The sequence below is a fragment of the Dicentrarchus labrax genome, unplaced genomic scaffold (genome assembly GCF_905237075.1).
Source record: "Dicentrarchus labrax unplaced genomic scaffold, dlabrax2021, whole genome shotgun sequence".
NCBI classification, from domain to species: Eukaryota; Metazoa; Chordata; class Actinopteri; family Moronidae; genus Dicentrarchus; species Dicentrarchus labrax.
The window spans coordinates 20,122,832-20,137,151 of record NW_026136705.1 but is presented as its reverse complement, the minus strand read 5'-3'; the positions used below and the strand labels follow the sequence as shown (position 1 = coordinate 20,137,151).

At 40.0% G+C, this 14,320-nt stretch overlaps 2 protein-coding genes across 3 annotated transcripts in view; both read right to left on the bottom strand.

Moving 5' to 3' along the window:
• LOC127364732 (septin-5-like) overlaps positions 1-1,743 on the bottom strand; it is a 7,803-nt gene extending 6,060 nt beyond the window's left edge. The window contains exons 1-2 of one of the 2 annotated variants that reach the window (XM_051402555.1): positions 1,303-1,743; positions 864-886 (exon numbers count right to left, since the gene is read on the bottom strand). In XM_051402555.1, the coding sequence (XP_051258515.1) occupies positions 864-886; positions 1,303-1,348 (69 nt within the window). In that variant the 5' untranslated portion in view covers positions 1,349-1,743. The other variant, XM_051402556.1, reaches the window with a different exon arrangement.
• Positions 1,744-2,853: 1,110 nt separating this feature from the next.
• On the bottom strand, positions 2,854-13,838 carry LOC127364730 (LIM domain kinase 1). The gene is made up of 15 exons (XM_051402551.1): positions 13,527-13,838; positions 11,183-11,321; positions 9,757-9,866; positions 9,447-9,620; positions 9,223-9,328; positions 8,854-9,116; positions 8,582-8,771; positions 8,381-8,467; positions 8,004-8,135; positions 7,868-7,927; positions 7,704-7,769; positions 6,838-7,024; positions 6,114-6,169; positions 5,787-5,944; positions 2,854-4,778 (listed from the first exon to the last, which is right to left on the bottom strand). The coding sequence occupies exons 1-15, from the start codon at positions 13,568-13,570 to the stop codon at positions 4,181-4,183; spliced, it is 2,370 nt and encodes a 789-aa protein (XP_051258511.1). The 5' UTR covers positions 13,571-13,838; the 3' UTR covers positions 2,854-4,180.
• Between the last annotated feature and the right edge of the window lie 482 nt (positions 13,839-14,320).

Here is a 14,320-nt window from a genome sequence, read left to right as displayed (position 1 = left end):
GAAACTTTAAAATCTGCTGTTAATCAGAGGAAACCAATAGGCAAGGTCTCTTCCTTTATGAGCAGTATCAATCATTGCAGTAACAATAGACTATTATTCCAAGCAGGACACTAATAAGTCAAGGTTTTTGCAGTTTGACTCTGTCTTTGAGTGCTTTTCCCCTCAAATGTCTGAGTATAATCTATGAATGTCACTACAGAGAAACGGTACCTGGCTGCTGGTGGCCTCAGTCGGAGCCATGCTCTCTCTTCTATGTCTTTTTGTTGTAGTTGCTGACTACACCCTTTCCCCACTGATTAGCCCTGAACTGTGATCTCATTAATGCTGAGGCCTTCATCCATCTGTCCAGGCAGGGTGGGGAGACAGACAACAGACAGACTGGAGTCGGAGGTTAGTAAACACTAGGGTCAAACTGGATACACTAACTATATACTTTGTTTTATAAGGAGCTCTCTTTCAGTGTTCAGTTTATGTACAAATAACTAGTGGCTTTGGTCACCTCACAGGTAATTCCCCCACAGATTGACTCTACCATGAGCAGCTAGGACAGGCGAGCCTCTACATCTGCTTTGGAGGAGGATACACATTTTCTCCAGTCTCACATTGTCCCGTTGACCTGGTCTGAAGACAGCAGGACAACACAGCCCACAGTGCTGCTGGCCTGATCTGGGTTCATCTGGCGTCCCTCTACCTGTCAGCTCTCATTACCCACAAAGCTTTGCAGCAGGCTTAACCCAGCTTCTAATGCTCTGACAGGGTAAGGGGGTGGAGGGGTTTGGAGATTTAACTCTTAAACACAAACACACACACACACACAAGATCTAAACGCTATCATTAAAGACTCGTCTACAAACTTGTCCTACCTCCTTTTCTGAGAAAGTTGCAGCTTTTTTCGGAGCAGACAGGAAAGCACATATAAATGCAAGGATAATGTATATTTTGTAATACAGAAAACACAAATGTAGAAAGACTTGTTGTATAAGCTGGATGATGAGAACAGAAAACTTTGGTACTATTATATTATAATACTATATGGTATTATTGGTCCTTGCACTATAAACAAGTAAAGCGTTACTATACCCTCTAAGTCTAGTAGAGAAAACACTGACCAAAAATGGACTATAACAACAAAAATATATTAAATCATTTGCAAGAAGATCACCATGAAAACAAGAATAAATGTAAAATACACAAATTAATGAATTAATATGAATATAAATGGCGACTACAGTGACCTAACAATAAATAACCCCCCTAACAATAGTTGTGTATAAACACAGGTGTTCAGTGTTGTAGACCTACCTCTCTTACTGCTGCGGAACCTGACCGGGGAGGACATGTGCTCCATTAATGCTGCTGCTCAATCTGACCCCACACCAGCACCGGCAGAAAAATGGATAAAGTTCCACGTTAAAGGAGGCGAAAACTGTAAAACTACACGAGAACTAATAACATGTGATGTGAGGCATGATGTGTGTATGTGTGTGTGTGTGTGTGTGTGTGTGTGTGTGTGTGTGTGTGTGTGTCCATGCATCACACTGAGCTCTGGGCTCTGACGAGGTGTTAAGTACAGGAGAGTGTAAACCTGGCAGCAGCTCGTGGACCGGATCGCACGTCAACGTGGCTGCCATGTTGGACCGGGCAGGACGGGTCTGTAAACACGTAGAAGTAAACCGGGGAGCTGCGGGTTTTCTGGATAAAAATGCACAATATGTTTACATTTCTCAACCGATTTCGTTGAGGCATTTGTATATGCAAAGGTTTATGAGTGGAAGGGAGTTTTGTCCCCAATTTTTCAGGATTTCAATAGTTAATATCGGTTTTAGGCCTAAAAGCAGCGATAAACTAATTGTCATTATATTTATAATAATCATAATGAGCTCAGTACAGGATGTTAACAACAACAAAAAGAGCTACTACTACTACTACTACTACTACTACTACTAATAATAATACTAATAATACTATACTAATAATAATAATACTACTACTACTAATAATAATAATAATAATAATTTACAAAAATGCAGCTATTATTCATGATTCATGCACTGTAACAGCTCAGGTAAGCTGCTCTTAAACCAGACATTTACAAAACCTACCTTCATCCTCTAAGTCTGTTCCGAAATGCTCAAGATGAACCATAAATCTCACCTTTGTGGCGAAACAAAACAGTATAAAAGAGTCCATACAAACAGTTTTAACCACTGTTTCAGCTTTATTTCTCCTTTATCCACTTGTATGTATTATTCAAACACTAAAATTGAATTGTTACATACACAGTGTGCTGAAACAGGCAAGCTGTCCCACAATGAGCTGTGAATTAAGCCACATTTCTGCCAAATTCTGGAGTATTTTCTACATACTGACCATAGCAGAGGGACAATTGAGACGTAGCTATATGTTTTAATGTAGTTAGATATGTTTTATTTATTTATTTGTTTATTTGTTTACTTTAGAATGTTGCAGTGTTGGCTAACATATTTTAATATTTTTGTAGGTGTATAATAATGAAAAATAACTCTAGAATAGACACATGTAACAGAAATCTAACTTTTTTTTCCTTTACAAATTGAGCAAGGAGTTGTTTTTCAGAGACATGGATGCTTAGCTAATGTTAGTGGTAGCTGTGTGACTTTGATGTCTAACTAATCTAAATTTACAGCTATATTTTTTAGCAAAAACACCATTTTTAATTTGCTAAAATGTTTTCAGAGCCACCTGTCAAGCCTACTGGAGGTGAGTGTTTGATACCTGGTTCATACAGAGGTTTTTTGTATTTCTTTTGTACTCTCTAAGCTTTAGGTGAAATACAAAGCGCTACCTTAGAAAATAACTACATTTAATCAAGTATGATAATCAAATATATTTATTAAGGTACGTTAAATAGTGAGTCATTTAATGTTAACGTCACATGCATGAATTTATTTTTCTCTTTATTAAGTTAACTATTAGTTCAAACAGTTGTAGTTCACAGCTCAGTGTGTATGTGTGTGTCTGTGTGTCTGTGGTCTGAAATGTTTCAACAGAAAATACATAAGGCATTGTGATAAATAATAGACCCATGCAATGTAGCTTAAAGTATAAAGTGCCACGTGTTTCACAGCTTCTGGACAAAAGTTGACACTAGAGCCCAACCAATACTAAAACAAAAACAGGCCAGCTTATTTTTAGCTTATCATAAAATACACTTACAGTATATTGTTATAGATGTTGGCCGATAAGTAAAGAGATATTGTAGTAAAGAAATACCAAAGACTTGTTTGAGGTAATTTATAAACTGGGTTATCATTACATAGAGTAATTCTGAGGAATTTAAATAATCAGATAAGACAATGGTTCCCAACCTTTTTCATCAAGGGACCCCTTTTCTATCATTCAGTAAACTGACGACCCCCTGACATATTGTATGGATATATTTTATATTGTATTAAAAACTGTACAGTTTAACCCAAATAGTGAGCTCAGTAACTCCAAGAAGTTTGTATAAAGCAAGTGATTGGATACATTTTGAGATTATTTCCTGTTAAGGGAACTTTTTATAATTATTATATACCGATTTTCTGTCTGTATTATGCTTCTTTAAGCAATCATACAGACTTAATAGGCTTCTTTTTTGACAAATTCTGTGTTTTCTCATCCCTAGCGCTTGGCCATTGTTCTATTAGACAATTTACATTTAATTTTCTTCACAGAAGTGAACCAAATGTTGAGATATAGGCCTACTGTGTATATTTTTAAAGTTTTCTCACATGCCTTAAAATCAAGAAGGCCTCGCAACCCCCTGTGAAGCTTTGTTGACCACTAGTGGGGGTCCCAACCCCCAGGTTGGGAACGACTGAGGTATAGGATGGGTATCGAGTAAATCCAGTATTGGTTGGGGCTCTAGTTGAAACCACATAAATACTGGTTTACAGAGCAATATGAGACTAATTTAATGTATTAGGCAGTTGCTATTAAGCTGCATACAAATCTTTACTGTTTTTCATGAAAAATATCCCACATCAGTCTGGTTTTATTCCTCTGCAGGTTTTCCATGTGTTAGTTAGCATCTTTAGGACTCTTTCAGTTCTCTCCCAGTTATTTATTTGAAAAGGCACAAATGTCTTTATTCAGTGTTTTTAATCCATCAAAACTGGGCTTTGTAGATGTGTCCTGTCTTGGCCGTTGGATTAAGCAGTTAGAGAAAAGAGCTGTCCTCTTTTGTTCCGTTCCACTGCACTCTGCATGTCCTTCTGAGCCTGTTGGACCGGCCTAGCAGCGAGTTGTTGACCTGCGGTGGTGGTGAGAGCCCTTGCTGGGCTTTCAGTTCTCCTGAGGGGTTATTGTGTTCATATGTTTCAGACTCACTCTTGCTTGAGTCTGGGCTTGTAGACCTGCAACATGTTTGGCTCTTGTCTTGCGAGTGGTCATTACAATCTCCGCTCAGGTCGTCATGCTTAGTCCTTATGTCATGGTTGTCATGCACGTGTTGCTCTCCGTCCGAATGGCTGTCAGGTGTGTTTTGGTCTTTGCTCTGAGTGAGGTGACTGGGCTCAATGTGATTATTTGCAGTGTCTGAATGTCGCTCTGGATCGGGGCTCTGTTTCTGTGGCTGTGAACAGTGGGTTTGTTCGTGAGAATCAAGGGTCTTGTCCTGGTTGTGAAAGTGGTTTTGGTGGTTGTGATTCTGCCAGAAGGCCCTGCGGAGCTGCTCTAACTCAGAGAGCAGAGGCAGACCGATGTCCAGGTGCATCAGCAGGTTCTCCAGCCACTCCTCCAGCTTTGAAAAGGAAGGACTGAAAGAGTAGAAGAGTTGTAGTGATGAGAGGCTGTACAGTCTTACATTCTCTACTGCAGTAGTGTATTAGTTAAATATTTAGGACAATATTTGGTTCTCTTTTAGTTGAGTTTGTTTGTGTAATTCATTGCTTGGTTCAGTATTGAATGTAGCCCCTAGAGCCCTGCATAAAAGCTGTATGTGTTAATACACCAGTTAATATAGTAGACATTGTACACTGTACATCGACTAACCAGAAATAACCTCACAACTATCTGACTGCAGTTAAGGTAACGGATGAATGTAAAAATAAGTTGTTAAGCAATTTCCTTTTCAACTTTACACTACCACAACACTTTCACACCAACAGGTAAAATTATACCAAACACCCCCAACCCCCTAACTATTTGTTAAATTTGAAATAGTGGTGGTGTGGCCTACACTGATCAGTCCTAAAATGTTATGCAGTCCCATACCAACAAACTGTGATGCACGGTGTGTTCTGACATCTTTCTATCAGAACCAGCATTACGTTTTTCAGCAGTTTGAGCTACAGTAGCTTGTCTGTTGGATCGGACCACATGGGCGAGCCTTCTCTCCCCATGTGCATCAGTGAGCCTTGGCTGCCCATGACCCTGTCTCCGGTTCACCACTTTTCCTTCCTACTGACCTCTGCAGACGGGAACACCCCACAAGAGCTGCAGTTTTGGAGATGCTCTGACCCAGTCGTCTAACCATCTCAATTTGACGCTTGTCAAAGTAGCTCAAATCCTCACGCTGCCCATTTTTCCTGCTTCTAACACATAAACTTTGAGGACAAAATGTTCTCTTGCTGCCTATTATATCCCACCCACTGGCAGGTACCATGATCACCAGATAATCACTTTTATTCACTTTACCTGTGGTCATAATATTATGGCTGATCAAGCAACAAAATATAAAACAGAGGTATTTTATTTAAATATAGCTCATATTTAGCTTTATAGAAATTTAGGTCTGCAGTTGTGTTGGATTTGTGCAATCATACCGTTTTTCAGCGTCCATGTCACAGCAGAGGACACCCAGCGGCAGGAAGGATGAGGGGCAGTGTGGAGGGTGGTACTGCTGCAGGAAACCGGCTACATTTAGCCCAAAGTCATTCGCTCGGGGAAGGTAGTCAGGGTCGGCATTCACTCTACCTATTATCTTAAGAGAGACAGAGATAGATACACACTCAGCTTCAAAATTGATATGATACTTAATTATAAATTATACTTAATTTATAAAGTATGTATAATATAGGTTTGTTTCTTTGAGATTTACACAACATTTCTTACATTTCATATCTGTTGAAATCTTAGAAATCAAGTTTTACCTCACATATCATGATACCAAAGGAGAAGATGTCCACCCGTTCGTCATAGCTTTTCCCTGAGAGGTGCAGAGAAAAGATTGGAGAATGTGAACCACGTTTACATCAGTACTGACCCGTGCTGGAGATGTAGAGATCCTGTGTTCAGTGTACAGTGTTCATATTACATTTGCCATTAAAGTTAATACGTTTTATCATAGTGCAGCACTTATATATCAAAAGTCAAGTTGAGTTCAGTCAGTACTGCTCAGAAACTTCACCTAGAGTATTTATACCCGTGTCAAACCAGCATGGTGTACAGCACTTGAGAAAAACATTCTCCAAATTGATATTCATTGAAAATAAATAAATAAAATTAAGCAACACTTATTGTAGGAAGTGTAAATCCATTGTGAATCTTTACACATATGCTGTGAAGTCTCACTCCTTTACTCAGAAACATTGTGCAATGGGCATTTATATTTATTTTGTTAGAAGTTGGTATAGAAAATGTAATTTTCTAAGTGTCTCCTCTAAATTAGAATTAAAAAATTTCAGTCCAGGCTACCAAAGATGTTATAAATTTAATCTCTTTACCTCCTCTAGAAACAGGATGGAAACAGATAATCCACATTTATGGGCTTCAGGAGATGGAAACATTCTGTCAAATTGAGTTTAGGTGCAGTGAATCAGTTTCTTATTCAGAGATTGGCGACGCCTTCCTATAACTGAAACCTTGTGCACTCACCACGGATCATCTCAGGGGCCATCCAGTAGGGGTTTCCTACCACGGTGTACCGCTTTCTCCGGTCAGGCCTGCGGAGCTCGGATAGTGTCCCCTTTGCGGGCCGTTCCAGAGAGGAGGTCTTCCCCTGATTCCTCTCCTCCGTCACTAGCCTGGCCAGTCCAAAATCTGCCACCACCACAGACTGGTTCTAACCAAGGAGAGAGACAGAGAAAGAGCAGTTAATGAAGGAGTTATGCTTTGTTGTTTTTAAATGTTGTTTGTGTTTCTCCTCCACGATTGGAAGGCATTCTGTATTCAGTTCTGCCACTTCATCGCTACATGTACTAAATATAACACACTGTTCCTTTAAGTTAAAATTATATTGTTAGTAGTAGTAGAGTTTGACCTGATCTGATTTTGAGTTTTATCATTTAAAAACATAATGAAATACATAGACTAGCAATAGCTGGAAGATGGCCTTGTTTATAAAGAAAATTCTTTCAACAACTTAAAACAAAACAAAGGTCATATGTAGGTTATATGTAAGAAGTAAAAGTCAAATAGGTCAGATAGGTTACACAATTGCTTGTTAGCTATATGTCTATGTGTTTTGTACAATAGTCTTTGCTTGGTAAAAGAACAGATAAAAGATTTTATAGACTTAGCTTATTTCACTAACTTGGAATTAGATCCAATTTAGAGTTATAGTTATCAAAACCTTCCCCTTGTCTTGTTTGTTCACACTAAATTTACAATTAAATTTCTGAAACTTCCAGAAGTAATCAAATTGTTAGTGTCACACTGCAACACAGTAGGGAAATTGTTTTGCTTTGTTTGTGTATCCTGCAGTGAAGATGTTTGTTGATGTGTGTGAACCATTTGTTTACCTCTCTGACCAGGCAGTTGTGTGAATTCAGATCTCGGTGGATAACGTTCATGGAGTGTAGATAGGCCTTAGAAGGAGAAACGTTATATACATTATGGAAAGTTGGAACCAGATTAAGGTATGATTTAAACCTTTTACTTGTTGAATATTGAGAGAAAGACTCACCATTCCAGCTGCAATGTCTTTGGCATAACCCACTCTTATACTCCAGGGAAAATCCTTGTCCTACAACAACAAGATTGTGACCAACATACTCTTGACCGTACTCATGGAGAAACAGAAAAAAACTATTTTAACTTACCATTTTTACGATGGTCTCTCGGAGAGTTCCTCCCTGGATGTACTCAGAGACAAAGTTTATCCGTTTGTCTTTATAAAACAGTCCAATGAACTTTAAAACATTGGGGTGGTCCAGACAGCGCATCACCTTCACCTGTACAAATTGAGAGAGATTGTATTTAACCCTCATGATGGTGTTAGATGGAGCATTCCTGATCAAATCCAGCTTTCATACTAACTTAATTAATGGTACAGCTCTTCATTAACTTTGAGCCCTTAGATTTAATATGTACTATGGCCTTTGTATCCCTAAATAAAGTGACAACCAGCGGGGTTGGTAGAAGTTATCTTGCTTACTTATTAACTCATGAGGCTTTTCTTGCTTTGATGACCACTTACCTCCTTCAAGAAAGTCTTTTGTGTCTCTTCGTCAAACCTTATCAGCTCTTTCATCACCATCACCTCTCCTGTCTCTTGATGTGTTACCTTGACAGCAACAGGTTGATTAGATTAGATTAGAATCAACAAACTGACAACCAAGTCAAGCCATAATAATGACAGGCACAAAGTGAAAATGAGGAAAAACATGAGCTGCGGTACCTTGACAGCCTGTCCAAAGAAGCCCTTTCCGAGCACTTCTCCATGGATGAGGTCTGAAGGTCTGAAGATGCGATGGGTCCGATCTCCAGAGTCCACACGAAGAGACTCTGAGCGAACCATGTCTCTCTTTTGAGATAAAAGTGACAGTGCTCCAGGGGACAGAGGACACTTATCTATACTACAGCTGCGCCTGAGAAAGAAAAAGAAAGACTTAGAATAGGGGAGAAAAATAGGGGAGAAATTATGAAAGTAAGCTGAGAAACAACACTTACAGAATGTGTCTGGATCGCATTCCCGTGGTTCCTTGGTGCTGAGGCGGGGAGAGGCTCAACCTGATCGGTTCCTCTGTCTCCTCCCCTGGACTTGGCTCTTCCTCCAGACTTGGTAGTTTGTGGGTTGACGCTGGGACACAGGGGTCAGTACAGCTGAGGTCATCCTGGGGATTGTTTGAGCGAAGGAGATCATCTGGAGACTGCGGGTTGTGTTCAATGGTCAGCTGCAGTGGTCTGCTTGTGTCCTGGATCACACGGTTTATCTAGAGGAAAGGATACAGTGATAACCTTAGGTGACTGTATGCCAGGAAGTTACGTCTCATTTAGTTATGATGTTATTGCTGAATCGGTGGGTGGTTTGAGGCCTACCTCCTCTGGGGAAATATTGCGGATAGGGATGCCGTTGACTTCCAGTACTCGGTCACCAGTGTGCACAGAGGGAAGCAGGTCAGGGTTGAGGACAGATGAGTCTAACCTGAGGGAAAATGGCATTGAGTGAATGGGCGCAGGAAAAACTGGCTAAGACTAAAATCAGGATCAGTTTTTTGGTTGAGTTGGAGTTTAGCACTCATGCCTAACATTCAGAGACTCACCCTTTCACAGTAACAAGAGGGCCTTTCTCTTGGCTGAGGTCAGTGGCTACAGTCAGACCCCGTTGGCCACCTGCGTGGGGAGGGAAAGACACTAGCGCCACCATGTGAGGGCTCTTGGTGAGGGGAGAAACTGACGTCACAGTTGATCCTACACGTTGGCAGAAACCGTGGCCACTGCACAATCAAGAAGAACAAAAAATTATACTTTTTCCATTTCACTCCCTTATTTTGACTTAGAAAATTGTTAGCTTTCCACAAGCAGGTATTTAGATGACTTGCTTAATTTTTGTGCTTTCAGTTTCAAACTTACCAGTAGAGTTTGGTGCGTTCGACCAGCGTGTAAGTGTCTCCATCTCCAATGACCGTTTCACAGTTCATACAGGTGAAGCATTCAGGGTGGTACTTCTGCTCTCCAGCAACCTGTTCATACAGGGAGGAAGTGTGATAAAACACAAAGCAGAGGCCCAGGGAATAATATTGTTTACATTGGTGGGGTCAAACTTTAGGGGCTAAATGCAGCTCTCAATTCTATCTTTCTGTGCATTCCTGCATCAAGGCCTTGTAATGTCAGGATGTTTTCAGAGGATATCCTCTGGTTTGAGAGTTGAATGAAAAAAAGCATTTACTTTAATACCAGAAAGAAACCAAGAGGCAGGAAGGCCTTTAATGTCTGAACAGGCCTAGTTGGTGTAACATGCTGAGATTTGGTATTTCTTATTGCGATATTTGATCTAGCCGAGGTTATGGCCATAATTATGTCTGTTAATACTACATAATGTACATATTTGATATTTGTATGGTCACTATTCAGATTGAACAAATGGTGGCTTGAATGATCAATAAAACAGCTATTTTTAAAACTGGCTCACTAACTATCAATCGATTTGTTACTGGCTGTGTTCAAAATGTTTTGGAGTGAGCCAGCAGAAAAACAGGAGGATTATCTGCTGGCGACTGGCTCAGGACTGTTTGTTGGGTCTTTAACTGCTATGTTGTGAAATGAAACGTTATTCAGCATCACAAATTAAGACCAGAGGAGAAGAACTGATCAGGAAATTAGGACAGACAAGAAGTGTTTAAGGAACAGTTTTACTTTATTACAGTATTTCATGGAAGTGACATATAGTGATATTATAAACAAAATAACACAATGAATTTGTGTTTTTTATTGCTTTATGGTACAAAGAGACTAGACAACCTGCAACTCTGGAGTTGTATGCAGCTCTTTAGCCCCTCGTGGCCCCTTTGTGACTTTGACAAATAATGATATGATACTTACATTCTCCAGTTGTAAAAATATGTACCTATTACTCACAGAATAAAACATCAGCTGATAACAATGTCAGCTTTTCCTCGTCATTTTGCTGAACCTCATTAGGTACTAGCTACCAATCTTAAATCTCCCTAGCCAGGCTATAAAAAGGAATGAAGGAAGGAGAATTTAATAGTGCGTGGACGGATTTGTTTGCTTTCAGCCAACGCTTCTGGCTTACCGGTATGCTTGATCTGCCCTGACAATCAACATTATGTGGCTCCAGACAGATTACTTTCTTTAAATAGTAATGGTTGCTGACCCCTGTAGAGCATTTTAATGACTAAAAAGATCTGTGCGATTATTTCAAAATATATATGAAGTCTTATTAACTGAATTAAGATATGTACCCTATTGTACAGCCCTATTTGTAGGTGTCTTGGTTTGACCGATTTTGTCTCATTTTCAGTGATTATGATGTTACCATAATGAGTCCTGTTGTGATGGTCTCCCTGCATCCGTGGCAGTGCTCTCCGTAACGGGCCCAGTAGTGCTTCTTACAGTAGAGCTGCCCCTCTCGTTCATAGTACCAGTGAGACAGAATACAGCCGCATTCACAACACCTAAAGAAAAGAGGGAAGCAAGGAACGAGAGGGATGGTGAAACAATGAGATGGCACAAAGATGAAACAAGAGAAGATGCAGATTTAGATTTAGGCTGTAAGACATAGACACTTCAGCGGTCCGGTCGCACAAAGTAACGTGAGCCTGATCAGTGATGGAAAACACAAGGAAAGTTGACCTGCTGGATCGTCACATGCAGGATCAGGTAGATCACTTCCAGGTCAGTTGGAACATGAATTTTCAGTTAACCTATTTTTCTATTCTGCTATGTCACTGATACTGATACTCCTTTCCACTCTTGACATGTTTGACCTTGCGTGATGCTTTTATTAGTCACAAAGTTAAGGGCTGAGACATCAAGCTGCTGGAAGGAATACAGTTATCTTCACTGCAGGGATGGTGTTGAAATGATGCATTATAGATACTGAACTGCTGATGTCACCGTAACTGACAGGGCATTTCTTCTTCTTCTTCTTCTTCTTCTTCTCACAAAAGGACTAGTCATGTAGGGTCACTGGTCAGTCACATGTCTTCATGAAAACACTGTAATTTAATTTTAAGTGGCCACACCTACTTAAAGATGGCAAAAAGGAACTTAACAAAACATTACAACAGTTGACTCTAATAATATTTGTCACTCATGAACATGTTCACTTTCAGTCCATTGAAAACTCAGAAAACTCTCTGTCTCTGGCATCCTGGCTTCAAATGAATGTAGAATAATACCTATGTACAACAAAAAAACCTGCTTCCTTATCTCTCGGACACTACAACCGGAGTGGGAGTTGACTTCCTGGACAGAGTACAGCACCATGTTTCCTCTCTACTGTAAATGTCATGCTGTTCATACAATAGGGAATGAAAAGGTTGCCTTACTATTGAGAATGAAGCAGTTGTGGAGGGAAAGACTCAACTTTCCTCCAGTGTAAGAGACACTTAATGACAGCATTTGATGGCAATCAGTCATATTAATTTTGTTTATTAAAAGCTTTTTACTGATTACATTAGAAAAAAATAGTTGTGTCGTCTTAGTCTTAAATATTGTAAAACAACTTTAAGTGATAATAAGCATGATGAATTATACCTACATGGTAATTTAATGGATCACTTCTTGTGTGATTTTTCATGCAAATACTAAATAGGATCACTTTTTATGTAATTTCTTAAAAGAGAACAGCAATATGTTCATCTTGATAGATACTGTAGCTGTAATAATGAACTTCAGGTTCACTGCAGCTCGTATGCAGTAAGACTTAAAGTCTTTTACGTAAAGTAAATACAGTTACTAATTCCTACAGATACTGTGTTGGAGCGCCATGGGAAGTTCTGTTAGAGATCTATCCTAGTCATTTTTTTTACTGAGGAAATAATTAAGTAATAAAACCATCAGACAGCTGCAGGTTTATTTTAGACCTCCTGTCTTTGTTATTGTGCTGCTGGCAACGGATGTGGAACCTTCCAACTTCACATCTGTGATTCCACCTAAACATCTGGTCGTGAAAAAACCCTGGAATCAGCCCAAACTCACAGAATTTATCCTCACTCTACTACTGCCGCCCGTCTCCTCACATTTCTCTTATTTCTCCACCTTAAAGTATTCCCCCTCATCTGGCTCGTGCTGCACCCTTTACTCTTGTGTTAAGCAGTTTATAAACCTCTCTGCTCTAAGATCTGTTCCTGAGCCGCGGACACACCAGGACCTGCTGTACAAAACACAAACATATTATGATGTCAGTAGATCAACGTAGGTCAAATGTTAATAAACGGATGACGTATTCTCCTGCCATGGTTTCCTTCCCGTTCTGTCTGGATGTCCTTTAAAAAACAGTAGTTCTTAAAAGGGTTCTTAAAAAGTGTTTGGTGTTACAGGGATGTTGTCTGAATGGTGTTATGTAAGAGTGCGCATGTGTAGTTTGCTCTGTGTGTATGTTTTGATATAGACTGAGGAAGAGTAGTTGTTGATGGGGTGAAACAATTAAAGCAAACAAAAAGGAACATTAGTTATGGATGGTACTGTAGGCTGCTTGGATACTTGACAAGGCAATACTAGTAGAAAGAGCATAGATTACTCATGTATGTGTTTGTTCTCTTTGAGGAAGTATTGCAGATGTTGAACTACAATTTCTCTCTCTCACTTTCGTTCACTCTTTCAAAACTCTTCCTTTTCTTTTGTCACCATTTTCACCAATAACTGTAGGTCCTTACCGTCCTTTCATTCCTCGCCGAAACCTCTGGTCCCGTCGTGACATTCTGCCCTCTCAGTTCACCCACAGACAGCTGTCACTCAGAAATAATCCACCCAGTTTACAAAGGAGCTTGTTAGCTGCATGTGTTCATGAGCGGATCCTACATGTATTCTGCTACGACTGTTAGCAGGCGTTGTCCTTTTTACACTCTCTCTCTCTCTGTCTCTCTCTCTCTCTCTCTCTCGCTCGTTTCCTGTGCATATGAGTTCCCTCTCTAATGTGCAGCGTAGCTGTGTGAGAAAAAAGCTGACCCACTGACACCAGCTGGCCAGTCTCCCTCTGCTGACTGCCGAGAAACAGACCTATCCCAGTATAGAAGTTCTGCTCCACTGTCCCTCTCCTGTTACTTTCAGTATGTAGACCTCTGCAAGATACAGTTACACTCCTCTGCAGAGTCCACCTAGTGTAGGAGAGTTAAGCTCACAGTGTCTAAAATGTGGAGCTACTTTATACAAGTTAAGATGTGTGTGTTGTTATTCTCAGGAGCGGTGTGTGAGAGAGAGTTTTGAAATGAGCTCTGTTCCCTTCAGCATGGGCATAATCTCTTTATGAATGCCCCAATTACTGCACTGTCCTGACCTCGCAAGTAAAGCAGTCTATTCATTACACACAACGAACAAAGAGGGAGAATTCAGTAAAAGAATGGGGAACCGCTCAGATTTAGGAGAAGAAAACCATTGACACTTTTCATTATGAAGTTTAAATATGTTCAGAATATCAATGTGAGTGCGGCTCTGCTGCTTTTTATTGTGT